Genomic DNA, 19,759 nt, shown 5'->3' on the forward strand with positions numbered 1-19,759 from the left:
AATCTGTGAGAGGGAGGGAGGAGAGGAAGGTACCGGTAGGCGGTACCCCGTGGAGACTACTGAGAGGATCCAGGGGTCTGCAAAATTCTGGTGCCAAAATTGCAAGTGAAATGCAGGCCTACCCCCCACCGGAGACACGTGGACCCTAAGGGGCGTGTCATGCCTTCTTTCCATCTGAGACTGTTGCAGAGGAGGGGGGGGTGGAAACCCCCCCCCCCACTTCCTTTTGTTGTTTCCTCCGATGCTGACTCAGAACAGTCAGGCTGCCTGGGCCTCCGTTCCTGGAAGCCTTGGAACCTGCTAAATGCCCACCCCTTGTTGGAGCGTTGATGCAACTGGGTGTACGCCTTGGGCATGGCCTTTGTTAGGGAAACGATTTTGCAGTTTGCAAGCTATTTTTATCCAATTCCTTGTCTGTGGTAGAGTGAAAGAGGTCACTACCCTCAAACAAAAGGACCAATATACGCTCCCGATCAGGGTTAAACTTCGTAGCTCAAAGCCAGGCCTTTGCCGACGGCATGTCAGGGTCCTCCTAGTCTCTGTCCACCAGAGTGTAGGGCTGGTCCAGAGTGGGTGGCGGAGTGCTGGGCGCCGTGGGCTGCTGTGTGGAGACTGGAGCCGTCAGGCTGCTGCGGTGGCTGGTGTGGAACCGCATGTATTGTGAGCGGAAGAGGAGCCGGAATATAAGGGGCCAGAAGGGGCAGCACTGGGGCCTGTGGCGTCCGAGCGATGGGAGGAATGACTATGGGCACCGGTGGAGTGACCAGGGGGAGCAAGTCCCTGACTGCATCATGCAGGATGGCCCCCATCTGAGGGGTTAGAATCAGCGCCTAAGAACCTGTCTTCGGAGGCTGAAGAGGTGGGCAGGTGATATTAATGGAGTGGCTGAAGGCTGCTTGGGCTCGAGCGCACTCTGCCTAGGTTGCAGGGGGAACCTGCCCTGCACGGCTGATGTATAAACAGTAGGCCACGTACCTGGTTGACAGCTGTCCCACCGTGAAACTAGTTCTCCCGCCTGCTCCATTCCGAGGCGTGGCATCGGACGAGCGGCCATGTTGTCGACCCTTGGCGGTGGAGCATGAGATCTACCCTGCACTTCAGGCCAGGGCTTGGAAGCCGTATTGCCATCAGCAGTGTCACCAGTAGTGCTGTGTGCAGGCGTCCCCCCCTGCCCCCCCCAGACATTAGGCTGGTACTAGGGTGTTGCCCCTCGGGTGTACACCCGGGTAAAAGAACCTTGCGTTCCCTCAGCACTGCTTCGGAAGGATCTGATGACACACCCCAACGCCCAAACCCCGTCAGTAGCTGGACTAACTTGGTACGTGCGATGGCGCAAGAACCTGAGAGCTTCCTCCCGCTAGGGCACTTCCTTGGAAAGCAGTCGCCCCTATGAGGTGCGACGGAAAACAGCGGCCCTCCCTTGATTCTCAATCTGTCCGACGAAGTCCTTCAAGTCCTCCGGAGGCAACCTTTGGAAGAGCTCCCTCCACCTAGCTAGCCTGTTCTTCAGTGCGCGTGGAGTCATTGCGTCGCATGCGGGTCAACATTATCAGCTGTAGTCGGGCCAAAGCAGCGTAGGCAAAGAGCGTGGGGGTCAGACGTAGGAAAGAGCCGCTTGCAGGCTGGACATCTGCTGAAGTCGACATGCACCGGGGGAGGAGCGTGACGCCGGAGGACCAAGTAACCAAATGACAAAAAGAAGACAAACAGAATTATCCAGGGAATTATCCATGGTATGACATGGCTGAAGCCAAACCCAGGAGCGCTGGTGAAATTGGGCCGTTCGTCGATGCAGCAAAGGGGACAGGCGTGGCACCGGTGGGCGCATGCTCCCGGGGCAGCACCCCTGCGCGTCTCTAAATTTAAAGGGTAAGGTTTTTCTGGACAAAAAGAACCGACATTGACCGGACACGTTTGTCCATAGGAAAAGCACCAAATCAAAGGAACTGGGGATTTCCAGCCGGACGACAGGGGACTTGTGAATCCATGAAAAATCCAATGCTGGAGAGGGAGCAATTACTCACCGCAATGATCCTTCTATGGATTCTTCTCCTGCCGATTCCTCATCTTGATAAGACTCCCAAGCAGTCGGAATAGTGGAGGAGGGCAGAAAGTTTTAAACAAGTAGACGCTGTAGAACCGCCCTACAGCTCCCCATACGTGCCACAGCTCCCCGTGCAACATACAAAGCATGGCGCTTGGTGAATGTATTTAAGGATGACCAAGTGGCTGCCTGACATATGCCCTTAACAGGAAAACCTCTTTGGAGAGCTGTAGAGGCTGAAAACCCTTGGGGTGAGTGAGCCCCGATACCCACTGGAAGCTCCCTGCCTGCTGATTGGTTACACTCCTAGGCAGAAAATAATCCAACGAGACAGGTTCTGTTTGGTTATGGCAAGACCTGTTCAAGACAAGGACTGGGCCACGAACAACTGCTTTAATTTCCAAAACTGATGTGTGAGTGTTAGGGAGAATTCTCTGTTTAGGCTGAATTTCCTAACTTAGTGCTCGATTTCTGGAGTTTGTTTTTTTCTCCTGCCAAGAGTGAGACTTTTCCTCGCACTCTTGGACATGAATTGGGGTATTCCTTTGTTGATCCATGTGTTTTATGGGCTATGGGGTCTTTTACTCCATAGGGTCTCATGTGTTTTTTCTATGTGTGTTCCACAGAACCCTCGGTGCAGTAACACAGGGGTGTCCTAGGTGACCCCCCCCACCATAGACTCCATACCCTGGGACTGACTACCGTCTCCCAGGGCATGTAAAGTCACCATTGGCTTTACTAGTCCCAAATTACTAACAGAACCGGTACAAACCATCATATTGTGGACATACTGGTAGGGGCAATTCAATTGCCCCTGGGTCTGTTGTGCGAGGGGGCACTGTCCCGTCCCCCCTCATCGAGTTTTGGCTGGTGGCAGTGGATACTACTTGTTATATTCCCTAAGAATATTCTCTATGGGATTTTCCCCATGTATTTTACTTGCACCACTTTTTGGTGCAATGTTAAAGATACCGCCGGTTTATTTATTTCATATTAATTCACCGGTAGGGTCTTTGTGCCAAAACCCGGTTTTAAAATGGCGTTTGTGTTCGCCTCTGTAACTCCAAACCAAAGGTTGAGCCCTTTGTTCCACTTTTGGCAGGTTTCTACACAGGAGCCCTCCAAAGTGGTGCCACTCTGGGTACCACAGGGGGTTTGGGAGGGGGTTTGGGCACCTTGGACTAAGTTGCCTTGCCAACCCAAGTCGCACTCGTGTGATTGGCCCAAGTGGTGAGCCGCCCCGCTCACCACTTAGCATGTTTGACAGCTAGGCTGAATGAATGGGGGTTTCTTGCATAAAAGCAGGGCTTTTGGGACTGGAACTTCAGAAGTCGCCACAGGACCTGAAAATCCGAAGAGGGAGAAGCTGAGACGACCTGCTACGACGACACCACCGGTGGAGCCCTGCTGAACCGACTCACCACTTCCCAACGACAGAGGAGATCTCCCTGCTGGAGAGTCTTCTTCCCTTGACTGGTGGGAACAACTCCTTAACCTTCTGGACTGGGCTGGCCGCCTGACCATCTAACTGGTCCCTTTCTGTTGTCCAACACTTTTCTGAACCTTTGTCGAGACTTCGGTGTACTTTCAACCGTGTGACCTTGGACACATTTCTCGCGGATCCTCTGAAAACGGGTCCGGCTTTCTGAACTTTAACTTCACCGTTTTAACCTGCCTTCTCTTACTGTGTTCGTTTTAAAGTGTTGGGACCTGTTCTATGCTTTGCCTTTCTCTCCCTTTTTAACCAAGTTATTACAGTACCATCTTCGTTAAGCACTCACCGCTGTCTGAAAATAAGTGTTGCTTTACTTAAGACTTGTCTAATAACCGTTCAAGGGAGTGTATATCTTTTAGTGACCGTGTTTTTGAACTGCTTGATATTAGTGCCAGTGTGTTTACTAGATGTGTTTTAAATAAATAATTATATCTCTTTTTACACCAAGCTCTGGTCAATGTTTGCTTGTCCTACTGTGCTCTCTTGACCTATTGTGTATGCTCTGTATACTGCCTAACTCTTCTTGAGAGGAGTCCGACTGCTCAGCTACCAGGTAAATCTGGGTGGTACAGACTGCTACCAAGTGGGTTTACTGCCAAACACCTGTAGTCTTTGCAGTGGTCCCAGAGGGAACTGCACAGGTTTCTGTCTAACACTGGTGTACAGCGGTGGGATTTGTATAGAGTATACACTTTAGTGTGCTTTAGAATACTTTAGGACAACTAACTACAAAGCTTAGCACTAAAAACTGATTTTCTAACTATGTCCTCTATGGAGAGTTATACCCTAGAATCATTGTCTGCCAAAACTGCTGATTGCTTAAAAGTGTTGTGTAGACATAAGAATCTCTGAGAAGGGCAAGAAAATAGAACTTGTCGAAAGATTGTTAGAAAACCAAAGTCTGGGTGGTACAGAGGAATCTAACCCTCCACCCCCCAGCAAATGTAGAAAACAGTAATGGTATTGATCTGAATCAAAGTATTGATAATGAAACAGAAGAGGAAAGTGAACCTAATGAAGTTAGCCACTCTGAGCCTCTGTCTGCTTTGCCAACTGTACCTACTGGGCCTATACCAGGTCCCATATGTAATCCTGCATATTTTGAACTTGAAAAAATTAAGCTTGAATTAGAGTACAAAAGTTTTATCGCTCAATCTGAACGAAATCAAGAGTTAGAGTTCAGAAAAATCAATGCCCAACCTGAGCAGAAGCAAGCCGAGTTGAAGCTCAGAAATAGAGCTTAATCATGCCCTTGAAATGAAAGTTGTCTGTGGAAAATGCTTCTCTCCCCTCTAGGAGTTCCAGTCCCAAAAGACCCTGAATGCCTAAGGAATTAGTGGGTATGTATGAACCGAAATTGGATGTGTTGGATTGGTTGAAAATGTTTGAATATAATCAACGGCTCCAGGACATCACAGAGAATGAGTTACTTCCTTGGTTGTTCTCTAGGCTTCCCCCTGTTGCGACTGATGTGGTAATGGAGTTGGGGGAGGTGAATAAGAAGGATTATGAATGTGTAAAACTAGCTTTAATAGCAAGATTTGGGAAGACCACTTCCCAGTACCTTAAGAGGTTTAGGACCCTCAAAAAGCATGATGGTACCTCTTGGGCTACCTGGGTGAGTGAAAGTTTGAAAAACTTTGACGGATTAAGGGTTACAGAGTTAACACTTATGAAGGAATGAAGAATCTTGTAATGTTGGAGTCCATTTATGATGCCTGCTCTCCTGAGCTCAGACAGCACTTGGCTGATTCAAAGGAACTAGATTCCAGAAAGTTAGCTAAGGCTGCCGACTTGTGGGTTGCCAACAGGGCACTCACAAGGATTCTGGGGCTACTCAGAAAAAGGAGGAGGGAAAACAGCCTAAAAAGGACTCCAAAGAGAATACTAATAATTCCAATCCCAAAGAGGGCCCCAAACAGAACCATAAGGGTAAGCCACAAGGAAAACCGAATCAGGCTAGTGTACCTTCTGGTGCCAAACCAGAAGGAGGCCAGAACAAGCCACCATTCCAGAAAGCATTTGGTAAATGCTTTGTTTGTGGCTCTACTGACCATGTGAAAGGAGATCCCAGATGTAAGGGTAAACCTTCAGGGGGCCAGCTTCTCTCCTTAGCCTTCGCTCCAGAGGAGGAAGTACAAATGGCAAGTGGAAACTTTCTACTACTGGCTGATGAACCCATTGGAATCTCAGCCAGTTCTTGTGTCTGTTTGTGGGAACAACAGAATTTAGATGTCTATAATTCTATCCCAGATAATACTAAAGAGTATTATAAGGACAGTGGTCAGGAGACTCCTGCCATTAGGGACACTGGGGCCAGCATAACTGGTGGACAAATCGTTTTTTCAGGCTGAGGGTGTTGCTAAGGCACCCAAACTCCTCACCAAGTTAGCTGGAGGGCCTGTGCAGATGCTTCACCAATTACCAGTTCTCATCCAGTGTAATGACATGACTGTGAAGATACCCGTCAGCATACAAAGTGAGGTGCCGGGGTAATGACTTGAAAACTCTTGGAGTAGTGCCACATACCCCCAGGCCCCCTAGTAAAAGGTTACAGGAGCTCACCAGACCTGGAAGGGAGAGAACCATGAGAGGTACTCCCAAGGAGATGAAGAAAGATCACTCCTGCTCCACTGGAGATGTCAGCTGCTGCATCTAAGAAACCAGAAGATAAAGGGAAACCTAAACCTTCTAAAAAGAACCCAACAGCCAGCACTCCAGGCCAACAAGGACTTCCCCTAGGTTGTCCAAAGTTACACCAGTAACTCCCCCTCCAGCTGAGGCTGAGAGGGTGGTACAATCCTGTGTGCTTGAACTAGACTGAGGAAGAGCTAGTGGAAGGCCATGAACTCATTGGAGATCTGGATCCTGTTGACCATCCTGAGCTGCAGTCTTTACTGGCAGAAGGTGGACCCAACAGGGCAGACTTCAGTAAGGGACAGAGAGAATGTCCAACTCTGGAAGGTCTTCGCCACCAGGCAGATGCTCAGGCTGAAGGGCAAGAGCCTGGGAAATATAGGTTGCACTGGGAAGATGGCCTCTTCTACAGTGAACCAACAGAGACTGCACCTGGGGACAACAAACGACTTGTAGTACCCCAAGAGAACAGACCACAGTTCTTGCAGTTAGCCCACGAGATTCCTTTGGCTGGTCACTTGAGTTTCAAGAAGACTAAGGAAAGGCTCTCACTCTACTTTTACTGGCCAAAGATGGGGGCTGAAGTAGATAAGTACTGCAGGAGCTGCCACACCTGCCAGACTTCTAGTAAGGTTGGCTCCAAGAATGTGGCACCTTTAGTGCCTCTCCCAGTTGTGGGAGTCCCATTTGAGAGCGTAGGGATTGACATTGTTGGTCCCCTTGATCTTCCAACCTCCTCAGGCAACAAGTTTAAACGTGTTGTAGTATACCATGCTACTAAGCACTCTGAGGCAATTCCTATGAGGACTGTTACAGCTCCGGCTGTGGCTAAGGCCCTCCTTGATATTTTAACCAGGGTTGGGTTTCCTAAGGAAGTAATCTCTGACAGGGGGTCAAACTTTATGTCCCACTACATGAAAGCCATGTGGAAAACCTGTGGAGTTACTTAAAAGTTCTCAACAGCATACCACCCTCAGAAAAATGGATTGGTTGAAAGGTTCAACAGAACCATGAAGAGCATGATAGGCGCTTTAGAGGACCCCCTTAAACGAAAGTGGGACCTTCTACTGCCATGCCTTCCCTTTGCTTATAGAGAAGTCCCTCAGGAGGGAGTAGGTTATTCTCCCTTCGAGCTTCTTTATGGTCATCCGGTCAGAGGACCCTTAGCCCTGATCAAGGAGGGGTTGGAGAGTGCTCCTTCCCTCAAGCCAGTCAGAGTGACTGACTATGTGATGGGTCTCCGGAGGAGAATGTCGCACATGATGGCAGAAGCAAGTGATCACTTGAAAGCTGGACAAGCTTTGGTCAAGCACTGGCATGATCAAAAGGCTAACATGGTTGAGTTTACTCAAGACCAGATAGTTCTCGTTATGATTCCAACAAGGCAGAGGGCCTTGCAAGACAAATGGATGGGACCCTTCAAAGTTGTGGGTAAACTTGGAGGTCAACTATCTGGTGGACTTGGGCAACCCCAAGGAGGCTCCAACAGATCTCGGGGTAATAGAGCCCTCTACTAGTCCATGGTCTAGCCCAGTTGTGTTAGTGCCAAAGGCAGGATCTAAAGAACTTCGATTCTGTGTGGATTATAGAGCTCTTAATGCAGTCACCAAGACTGATGGCCACCCTTTGCCAAGAACAGATGAGTTGGTGGATAGACTTGGTTCAGCGAAGTTCCTCAGCACATTTGACTTGACGTCAGGCTATTGGCAAATAGCCCTGACAGACCATGCCAAGGTGAAAACTGCATTTTCTACCCCAGTTGGCTTATACCAGTTTAAGGTTATGCCTTTTGGATTGGAAATTGCACCTGCTACATTTCAAAGGATGGTAAATCAGGTTCTGAATGGGATGGAAGACGTCTGCATGGCATACTTGAATGACATAGCAGTGTCCAGCAATTCCTAGGAAGAACATGTGGACCAAGGCGGTAGAACTACTTCCTCTTTCGAGGGATGTGGAGGAGGGTAAAAGACAGGGAAAACAGACAGGAGAAACTCTGAAACCACGTTAGGAAGGGACCTGGGCCTGACAGACTCACGAAAGAACCGTAGAAAAGGTGCACAGCACAAAGCTGGCAGCTCGCTAACCCTCCTGGCAGATGTGATTGCAATCAAGAAGGCCGTCTAAAGGGATAACAGCCATACAGACCATGAGTGCATTTACTCAAACGGAGCTGGCATTAAGAAGGTCAAAACCAGATTTAGATTCCCAATATGGATCAACAAAGGGGGTTGGTGGGTGCTTATTGAGACGGCCCTTCAGGAATTGGGCCATGACCAGAATAGTAAAGCAGGAACCTTGGTCTGGGGACCTCTTGTAGACCGACGGGGCCGCCAAATACCCTTCGACTGTTAACCTGAAGGCCTGACGAGGCCAGTGACAAAAAGGAACGCCTCAATGTGGTGGTGGGGAAAGATCTCACATTCCCTGCACCACGCCTCAAATCCTCTCCACCTGAATGCGTGAAGAGATCTTGTATAAAGTCTGTGTGCAGCCAGCAACACCTCAAGTACCTCTGCCGAGAGGTCCCAGTCATACCTCATCCTCAAGATCCACGCATGAAGGTGGAGGGAATGCGGGTTCAGGTGGAGCACTCGACCCTCCAACTGGGTTAGGATATTCCGACACCGAGGCAACTGGTGAGGCAGACAGATGGTCAGCTCCAAGAGATCGGAGTAGGACGTCCACGGCCAATCCGGGGGGGTCAAAGTGTCTCATACTTCCTGAAGAATATCGTCAGAGATCAAACTTGAGATTTCTGAGGTCCAAGAAATGGATGGCCCTCCCTGCCTCAGACTGGGTTCGGGAAAGCAGATGGAAGGAGCAGAAACCACCATGGTCAAGAGGTTTGGGTGAGTGCAAGATGGCTATGTCGTGAAGTGTTGAAGGGCTTGCACAAAGACTAGGCCTGCAGCTCACTAACCCTGCACGCAGATATAAGAGCAACTGATAGTCTTTATCACCACCAAGGGGACGTCCAGAGACCATCAGCTCAAAAGGCTTGCGCTAAAAAGCTGCTAAAACCACATTGAGGCCCCAGACTGTACGCAGCCTTTGGACCAGAGGAAAAAGCCTAGACAACCTCTTGAGGTGGACCTTAACCACAGGCTTTTCTGCCGAAAACACATGCAGAGGGGAAACTTGAAAGCCCCGATGGATGCCAAATATATGCAGCAAGTATCCACCTGAACTCCAGAACGAGCGAGGTGTGCTGAAAAAGCCAGTACACCATGCAGAGGATAGGTGACGGGAATCAGCCACTTGTGGCAAGCCCAAAGGCAATACCTAGTCCATTTGCTCTTCTACAGGGAGTGAGTCAAGGGCCTCCTGGCCGAATGATGTGCCAGTTGTAATCTGAAAATTGAGCATTCTGAAGCTTCAGCTGATCAGGAACCAGGCCGCCAGTGCCAGTTTGGCCAGGCTGAAAGGGGCAACAAGGAGTCAGTGAGCAACTGCCACTCGGAGGTGTTCAACCACAAGCTGATCAGCTGGTCCGCTTTTGCATTGCTGTCCACTGGAAGGTGGACTGCTGAAATCCAGATCCTTCGTTGGGGTCCATTTCCAGATCGATACCACATCCATGCAGAGTAAGGTGGGTGTGAAAGGGTGCTACCCTGCTTGTCCAGTTAAAACATAATAGCAGAGTTACCCGTCCTGACCAGAACAGACCTGTCCCTGATTGGGGGCAGAAAAGCCTCGAGTGCCAAGCCCACTGCCCTGAGCTCAACCAGACCGATATGCAAGAGTGCTTCCGCCCTGGACCATGTGCCATGAATCATGCAGCCATCTAGAGTACACCTCCTAGCCCGAAAGAGGAGTCCATCACCAACAGGGTAGGCTCAGTTCGGATGAAGGTGACTCCCACAGAAACATTGCTGTTCAACAACCAACACAGATCAGGCAGGAGGAGCGGGGGTATTGGGATACTGTCTGAGACCCTGTTTCGTGATCCCAATTGACCGCCAGGTAGAGCTGGAGGCACCTCATCTTGAGGTGAGCGTGCTGTACACTTAACACGCAGGAGGCCCATCAGTCCCAGATGGGGCTGGAACCACCATGCTGAGGTGGATGATTTGGCAAGAAAGTGCTCCAATGCCTTACAAAGGGAAAGGAGCCTCTTGGGCGTGGGGAACACCTGCTGAGCAGCAGTGTTCCAACACTCATATGAAGACCAGATCCTGGGATGGGGCACAACTGACTTCCTCCGGTTGAGGGAGAAACCCTGCTGATGAAGAATATTGGCCAATCTCGGGGAGGAGTGTACAACCCCTTTGGGTGAACCCACCCTCACCAGCCATTCATCCAGATAAGGCTACAGGTGATGGACCTCCAAACAGAGAATCTCTGCCACTGCGTTCATCCGGCCCTTAATCTATACTTTAATTCCCCCTGTGACCCGCGTGCATCCTGCTCCTTGCAGGCCCCTCCGTTGCCCATCCTCCCTCAGCCCTTACCCGCTGCATCTGAGGTGAGCGCAATTTGCTGGGAGACCATCCTGAGCCTCCATTTTTTTATCTAAATTTGTCCCGTTTGAGCCACCAGTCACAGCATTTCTCAAAACCCCCTCCCCGGCATCCATTTCCTCGTAACGCTTACCCTCCGCCTCCCAGCCTGCCCAACATCCCTGATAGGCTATTCCCCTTCCTCAGCCTGGTGTATCATTGCGTACGACACTATTAAATTAAAAAAAAAAAAGATTTCCCCATTTGACGCACTCCCTCCCCGCAGCCCGCTTCCACTGGCCAGCTGCGTCCTTGTTCCCGCCTCCCCAGCCATCCCACTGGCCACGATTGGCTGCCTAGGCCTTTTAACCCAATTACCTGGGCAGCCCCCTGCCCGGCAGCCACTGTGGCTAAGGGCCACAAGGAAAAGGGCAGCTCCTACAGAGGCGGCTCCAGGAAGTGACTGCAAGTTGCCCCAAGGGAAGCCAGTGGCCAGCCGTCAACCAACAGCAACCAAAAAAGTTAGCATGGCAGGGGTGGGGAGTACACCAATGACTCAACATTACCTTGCGTCAGAAATGATAAGTTATTCACTATAGTGACTAATGTTCTCTTAGTCCATAGTCTCCTTTCCTTTACTGTATGGGCGTCCCTTCCAAGTGACGCGAGACGGAACCTTCTTCACCAGAAAAAAACCTCCCCCCCTTAAAATTTAGAGGCGTGGCCCGGGGAGCATGCGCTGCCCTGACTCTGCCCTCTGGTGCCACACCTCAGTCCCCATTGACGCGTCGACAATAGATTTAACATTGCCTAATGACACGTATTATAAGGGGTGAGGTTGGTGGCACGTATGGACTAAGACTACGAGAGTCACTACGGTGAGTAACTTATAATTACGCTTACGTCCCATCCCCTTTCATCCATACTGCATGGGCGATTACAACTGATTGTAGCCCCAGGGTGGAGAGGAGACCCTCCTTAAGCCAATAGGTTCCTGAGAACCGCCTGTCCGAAAGCCACATCAGATCTAGAACCGGCATCCAAACAGTAATGTTTACAGAAAGCCGAGGGAGCGGCCTAAGTGGCCGCCCTGCTTATGACTTGCCAAGGGACATGGCGCTGGAATGCGATGGGCGTTGTCTTGGCCCCAACTGTGTGGGCATGCATGTTGGCCGGAAGTTGCTTGTGCTGGCCCTCATATGCTTCTTTGATGGCAGAGACCATCCAGCAGGATTTGATAGCCTGCCTTGAGCCTCCGAAAGTGAAACACGGCGTCTGACTTGCGGAAGCCCTTGGTCCTGTCCAAGTAGAATTTTAGGGCACGCCCGACATCCAGGCAGTGCAGCACTCTGTGCTTCGTCCTTGGGATTGGGAAAAAACGTAGGAAGGACCATTTCTTGGTTCAAGTGGAAGGCAGATGGAAACTTGGGCAGAAACGCTGGGTGCGTCCGCATGACTACCTTGTCTTTGTGAAAGGTGGTATATGGTTCAGAGGCAACCCAGCCCCCTGTCTCTATGTGTCCGTGTGTCCGTGTGTCACTGTTCCTCACCATCCTGTTCACGTGCCTGGTCTCAGGCTCTTCAAAAGAGAACCATATCACATCACTATGCTTACTCTCTACTATACACCATCATTCAACTAGAACATGGCTATACCCCCGATTAATTTGGCCTAGCTGTTCACATACAAACACAACCCCATGAACACCTCATCACCCTATAAAACGCAGCTAGCCGAGCACATTCTGGCCTAGTTCCTCACATATGCGTCCTTCAGGCCTAACGCAGCCAGAGCCCAGTCTGGGTGTCCACCCACATCAACTGATATCTTCGGCACCACACGCAACACTAGATACCATCTAGCATTCACATCCGCTGCACACATCTGGTGCACCCACGCACCTTACGACACCATCTCCTACTGACCAGAACTACGGTTCCCGAGGGCGTTCAACCTACCAGCGCCTTGAGGTCATACCAATGATATATAGAGCACTATATAAATGCCAAGTAACATAACATGAGGGGCTGAGCTCAGGCTGAAAGGAAGCACCTTATACTGAAAGTGGTACGACAATCGTGAAATGCAGAAACGTCCTATGTGGTTGGAAGATGGGGAGAATTCTCAAAATGTGCTAATTCCCCTCTACCATAGAGAATTCCAGCTTTTGCTGAACTTTGGGACTCTGTACTTTTTAATGGTTTGTTTTCTGTGTTCATTTCTTTTGATTGTTGAGTTTTAGACAAGTCCATAGTTGCATAGTTGCAGTGACACAGAAGCCTTTTAGGCTGTCCCAAGGTTTAAATACCTTCTCTGGGATAAACTACTGTTTCCCAGAGAAAGTAAAGTGAAATTGACTTTACTAGTCTTTCTGAAGTCCTAGACCCAGCACACCCTATCTTACAATAGAGTGCTGGAGGGGATATCTAGTATTCCCCTATGTCTAGAAACTCATGTAGCAGTCCAATGCTACCCTTTCCTCTCGAAATGGCTGGTGGCAGTGGTTTTACAACAAACCACCATGATTTTTCCTGACCGCGAACATCAGGAACGTTAAATCGCTGGAGCCATGTTTTTCAAGATAGCGTCTGAGCCTCCTTTGTTTAAACAGGTCCCTGTCTTTTTTCGCCATTTCTTTTTGAAAAAGGTCCTTCTGGTTTAGTTTCGTCCCTTTGTTCCTATGCCTTTGGCAGGCTTCAGGACTGAAGACCGCCTCTGGCGCCTGCGTGCCTGGGGTGCCCGAAACTCTGTGCTTAGTCTCCTAGGAGACCCAAATGCACTCTGGCGTGATTGATTGGCTGGCTGTCCAGCAAGGACAGCCACCCTGCTGGGCGAGTGGCAGCTAAGCTGGAATTAATGGGAGAGAACAGAATAAAAGGAGAGTCTCTTGGTTTGGAAGGCAGAGTCGACCACTGGAACGAAAGAACCGAAGACGAGCTGGAAGAGGACGGCCGCTTCAACTCCTGGGCATTTGGTTTGCCCGGTGATGCCCTGCTGCAGGTCTGAATCGCCAAGTTCATCTCGACAGATAAGCCCTTCAAGGATGACTTTTCCCTTCGAGTTGGTGGGACCAATCAACTCGTAAGCCACCTGGATACCATTCTTGGAGCTGGTTGTATTTTCCTCAGAGTGCAGCAGGACACCGAATAGCCAGGGAGAAGGACACCAGTTTGTGTGCTTGATAATAGCTACCAGAATCAAAGATTTGCCAGTATGCCAGCTTTGTAACCAGTCCCTGTGCATTGCAGGAGCCACCCCGACATCCTCCCTCTTGTCCCCCTCCTTTTAGTGAATGTTTTCAAACTGACACTAAAATGAAAAAGTGTCATACAAAGAAACCTGGAGTATAAGTCTATTTGAATACTTGTGATTGTAGACCTCTAACATTACAAGCTCACATTTCCCTCTTTAGATAAGCCTAGCTGCTCAGCTCGCCATCAAAAACTGTGGTACAGATTATACCAAAGGTTGGTTTTGCTTACACCTGTAGTCATAGTTGTGTGTAGTGGTCCCAAAGGGTACTGCATACAAAACTTACCTAACAGGGACATGCAGGTACTCCTCCTTAAGGTCTACAGAACACATCCAGTCCTCTGCACACAGATTCTGCTATGTGCACAGGAGTAATCATCTTGAAGCTTTCGAGCAGCAAAGATCGATTGAGAAATGACCGGTCCAGGACTACCCTCAGGCCAGCCTGGTTCTTGGGTATTGCAGAATTCCTGGATTAAAAACCAGAGCCCCTGTCTGAGGAACCAGTTCCACCACCTGCATCTCTAAAAGTGAAAGGACCTCTGTAAAAGAGTTCTGGACCCAATCTGACGAAGATGAGGAGAGTATGGTAGAGGAAAAGAATGAGGAAGACTGAAGCCCACAGCTGTCCTGGAAAAGAGCCAGCCAACCAGCCCCCTATCAGGGAGCTGTATTCAGCGACCGCAATGCCTCTTGCTTGGCGTCAGACAGGAGCAGGAAAAAAAAAGCAAAACGTGTGCAGTCTTTTGATACTTCCTCCTGTTGTCACTGGTTGACCTGTCGGGCCTCAGCATACTGTGGCCCCAAAATCCCTTGAATTCAGTGAAGGTGCAGTGTATGAACTCAGCCCTGCCCTGAGCCTGAGGAAATAACTTCTGCCCTGGCTTAGTCAGGATTGCCAAGGACCTGGAGGTTTTCTTCTTGGTCAGCTCATCGGTTGGCGCATGAGAGGTCCAGGCCCTCAAGGGGAAGCTCCAAGAACTGCTCCTGCACATCAGAAGAAAATAGCCTCAACCTGCTGTTTAACTTCTTATTCATCTGGGCATTGGCCCTGGGCTTCTCCCAGATCTTCGCCACCTGCAGGACAGACTTGTGGAGAAGGATGCCTGAAGGCATCGTGGTGCGCTTAACCAAAACCTCTACTAGCACTCCCGACACCTGATGGGCCCCACGCCCCCCCCCCCCCCACCCAAGAGCTACAAGGGCCCCGACAGAGGTCATCCAAGGCCTTAACAGAAGCAGAGGGTTTGTCGTCCAGGTGTTATAGTCATCGCCATTCTTGTCCTCCCCACCACCCTTTTTCTAGACTGAGGGGAGTCCTGGCCCTGGGGTACCTCCTTGATCCGTAACCGAAGACCGATCCAACCGTTGCTGAGGGGGAGGCGTTGGTGGTACAGGAAGCGGTGGAGGGTCTGGACAACTGGCAAGGCCTGGGCCAGGGGAGAGGAGGGACAAGCACTTGCACTGGAGGAACAGGCAAAGGGCCCAGAGAAGGCCAGGTTGGAATATTCTGAAAGATCTTCTCCTTGAAGAGCCAGCCATCTGTGGGTGCGCATGAGGATGAAGGGCTCGAAGGAAGTCTTTGCAGGCTGCCAGGTTCTGCGTGGCTAGGCCCTCCGAAGTGCTAGGACTACGTTTGGGATTGAGGCACACAAGGCCGTAAGGCTGTGAATGGTAGATGTTCACCCTTGCAGAGACCACCCGCCTGTACCATACAGTCCGCTGCCACAGCAAAGGGGACTGGGGCCTATTTTGCAAGGCCCATACAAGGGCAGCGAGCCCGGGTGGACCCACACTAATCCAAAATGGCCACCGGCCTAGCAGGTTCCGCCACATGCCTATCTGCCATCTTGGGGCCTTGCACCACGCTCTGGGCAGGAAGGCGCAAAGGCCACATGCTCAGCCATGAGATGCCACACCCTGGGTCTTGCACCCCAAACAGAAGCGTCAAACTCATAGCATGCTCTGGTAGGCGCAGATCACTCGGCCTACAGGCCAGTAGTTCAAATGCCTGACCCACCTCAGAGAAAGCTCTGAAAGGCTGTGCGCCCTCAGCCTCTGCGCCGGTGGTCATGTTGAATCGTACTGAGGACTAACTCTTGGAGGTAGAACACAAGGATCCCTTGCGCCTTGGGGTCGAAGATGACAAACTTGATTTCCCATCCGTGGACCACCTGATAGAGCCCTCGAGACCCTTGGCCTCGGGCCAGTAGCCTTGGGTTTGCCCATGGATCGTGTGGAAGAGCCCCTGGCCACCTCGGGTTGGGAGTTGGTAGCCTTAGAGGCCTCAGGCCTGCCCAAACCTGAAGCCAAAGAACCCTTGCCCGTGGGACTCATGGGAAAGAGTAACCATGCAGAGGAGCCGTACTAAATAAAGGGTCTACCTTGTCTTGCTGAGGGGTCCTGGAGACAGTCTTTAAGGTGAACTGGAGGAGAAGCGTGGAAGATCTCCCTCCAACATGTCAAACGATTCTTCAATGCCCGGTGACAGAGCAATACAAGAAGCGCACGCGTCCCAGCGGTGGTTAGGTCCCAGGCACTCAAAGTCCATGGCGGTCAGAGCATCTCGTGAATACTCCTGCAACCGACATGTGCTGGGGTAGGCGTGGCACCGAAGGGAGGGGAAGATTGAAAAACTAAATAACAGTGAGCAAGCGTAAAGCATCCTCATGCCTAGCTTGCAGGGCAGACACCGTGGGGAAAAGGGACCTAGGTGAGGTGCCGCAGGGCAGGGCGCTGCCAAGCCCAAAGCCGTGCCCCCATGCGCTATACTAAATTGAAAGGGGAAGCTCCATTTTTTGCTGCCAAAGGTTCGGAACCGTCCCCATGTTGGGGGAGGCCTACAAGGATGGAGGCATGGGGAAGGGACGTACAAGTACTACAGTGCGTTTCCTTGACTAAAAGTGTGCTCTAAAAGGTCTTTGTAATGAACTACAGCCAGTCTCCATCCCAGACGAAGCCAAGCTGCTCAGCCATTGCTACCATACCTTTTGGTTAGTCAGGCCAATCGTGAATAGAAGCCCTGTACTCCCACGGGTTAGTCTTCTACAGTCCTACCACAGATGGACATTAGTAAAACCCCAACACTCAACCAAGACAACCGTTACAAATCTGAAAGGCACTTGGCAATCCAACCGCAGTCTCCTTTTCTCCTCCCTCCCAGGCTCTGCTCACACTGGCCAGCCACTGCTCCAAAACTCTGGACATCCTGGCCTCTGCCATCCGCTCCCCTATTCCCCACCCTCTCTTGCCTCCCTAGGCCCCCCTCTACCCCCCACTACTCTCCTCCCCCCTTGCCCATTGCACCAAATGAGATCTCTAGAGTGGTCCGCTTTATTAAAGTCTCCTCTAAAAAGGTGCTCCCTGCTCCTCCAGAACCATCAAGGACACTGCCTCTCGCCCCAGCCGTGGCTGACCCCTGCAACCACTCATTTGCCCACTGGCTCCTTCCCACAACACCTAAAGCACTCTCTTGCACACACTCCTAAAGAAAGCAGTCTGCTGACCCCTCTTGCCCTCTCCAATACCCCATTTTTGAACAGATTCATGGAGAACCTAGTCCTCCCCCAACTGACCCCCCACACCGAAGTGGCCATCTGCCTCCATGACCACCCAGGTTTGAGAGCATCCAGAGGCACAGAAACTGCTCTCCTGAACACCCGTGAAGACCTACTTTCTAATCTAGACTCAAACACCGCCCCCTGTTCTGATCCTCCTTGATCTTTGTTCTGCCTTTGACAGTCAACCACTTCATCCTCAAACCGTCTTCATGACACCCATGGCATCAGAGACAGGGCACTGGTGTGGCTTACCTCCTTCCTTTCAAACAGACCATCCCCAGTGCAATTGGGTCCTTTTCTCTCAAACTCACTTTCTACGTGTGGCTTCCCTCATTGCTCTATCCTATCGTCACAGCTCTTCAACATCTACCTGGCCCCTCGGGACCACCTTCTCCCCTCATTTCCAGTGTTCTGCAGACAGCTCTTTCAAGCTACCATCCTCTTAGTCCTCCCCATTCTCCCTCATACCAGACTGCCTGACTGCTATTCAGGCATGCCTCTAACAATTCTCTTTTAATGTCAGCAAGACAGAGAGCCTTCTCATTGGGACGCCTGTGCCTTGCCCTGGCCCCCACTCTCTGGCCTGACTCCTTGAGCCCCCCTTCACCCACTTTTGAGGCAAAAAACATTGGGATCATCTTTTATTGACTTCTCTGGCCTTCTCTCCAAACATCAGACCTTGCCAAGAAGGCCTACTTTCAGCTGCACCACCTCAGAGGCATTATACCTTTCCTCGCCTTCCCCCCCAGAAGCTAAACGTCTCCAGAGCCCTGGTTCTCTCTAGGCTTGACTACTGCAACAGCCTGCGCCTCTTTGCTCCCTTTGCCCCCTTCAACTAATACAAAATAGGAAATAGGACTGCAAAACGTATCCTTGAACTCAAGCCCAGGGACCACACCTCTCCGGCCCTAGAATCTCTCCACCGGCTCCCAGTGAGCTCAAATTCAAAACACTTTGCATCATCCATAAGGCTATTTGGGGTCTGGGAACTCTACATCCAGCTTTCCCTCCCCAAATACCTCCCAGCCTTCGGTCCTCTCACTCCAACTCTCTGCAGGTCAAACCTTTCTCCAAGCAGAGAGTGGGAGGGAGATCCCTTTCCTCAGCTGGATCCCTCTGGCACAGCCTCGATACCCCCCTCAGACTTCAGCCGGATCTTCTTAAGTTCCGTAAACTTTAAGACTTTCCTTTTCTCATCTTCACCTCCCTGTGCCAACTTTGCCTATGCGACTGGGGACCTGCCCCTTCAGTGCGATACAGAGGCCAAACAGCCCCCTACCAGTCACCCCAGCATCCCTTGCCAGCACTTTCTTTCGGGCTCCCTTCCCAGACTAGCCCAACCTTGTCCTCCCTGTCCAACGCACTAAACCTCCCCACCCTCCTCCCCCTGGCACTGCGGCCTGCTCCCACAACCCCAGCACTTGCCCACCCGCCTCCCTTTGGGTACACCCCTCCAGCACTTCACTCTGCCCCTGCCCCTGCACTTACCACCTTTTCAGGCACTTGCAGAGTAGGATTGTGACAAGGCCAATAGAATCGTTTTTTTGTTGCTCTACTTCTGTGGTTCCCATGTCCTCCTCTGCCTCCCCCAACTTGTCTTGTGGCGTCTGGAAACACTTATGTATTAGGTGCCATACAAAGTCCAATAAACAAAGTAAAATCCACTGTCTTACTTGGCTTGGTTGACGTCCTTTTTAGCTGTCTGGATGGCAAGAATCAAGTCTTCCTTTTCCTTTTGTAGTGCACCGACTTCAGACTCCAAGTTCTTGACATTATTCTAAAACAAAAAGAAAACTTTAACCGCCAATTCAACAATACTCATCAACTTGGAAGGGACAAAGCAGAGCAAAGAATTTCAAGATCTGGAATAGTGATAATTCAGTGGGACTAGAGTGAGTGCAGATGGGCGGCGTCTCAGTACACTGCCATTAGGGTTGAAAATGGCCCCATGGAGCCAACTGCTTTTTTGTTGTGCTGCCATTTAGTCAATTATTCTCCTAAGCATTACACCATGTCATTTCTTCCACATGCCACTGTGAGGCAGAGTTTACATTAAAATAACGAGAGAAAGGATTTCCGAACCATACATGCAGCATAAAAGATCAGGTCAGATGCTCACTGAGCCACCGGATCCAGGAGGTTCGATTATGGTATCTAAAGAAGGCGGTTTTGGGGCAATTGTGCTCATCAATGTTATTGAAATGGAGGTGTAGGGAATTTCAGTGATCTCGGGATGTTGACAATGGCATACCAGTGCAGGTTCACAGGGATGGATGAAAGCTAGCTGATAGTCAGGCCTGGAATAAACTAGAGCTCCCTGGTCAGGAG

General features: G+C 50.6%; 1 protein-coding gene across 4 annotated transcripts in view; it reads right to left on the reverse strand.

Annotated features, from left to right (window-relative positions):
• The window catches only part of KIF4A (kinesin family member 4A), an 807,676-nt gene that overhangs the window by 441,539 nt on the left and 346,378 nt on the right, over window positions 1–19,759 (reverse strand). For all 4 annotated transcript variants that reach the window (XM_069612448.1, XM_069612449.1, XM_069612450.1 and 1 more), the window contains one exon: window positions 19,105–19,208. In XM_069612448.1, the coding sequence (XP_069468549.1) occupies window positions 19,105–19,208 (104 nt within the window). The remainder of the gene's footprint in view (window positions 1–19,104; window positions 19,209–19,759) is intronic.

The sequence above is a fragment of the Ambystoma mexicanum genome, chromosome 5p, assembly GCF_040938575.1.
Source record: "Ambystoma mexicanum isolate Mex_15411 chromosome 5p, UKY_AmexF1_1, whole genome shotgun sequence".
NCBI lineage: Eukaryota > Metazoa > Chordata > Amphibia > Caudata > Ambystomatidae > Ambystoma > Ambystoma mexicanum.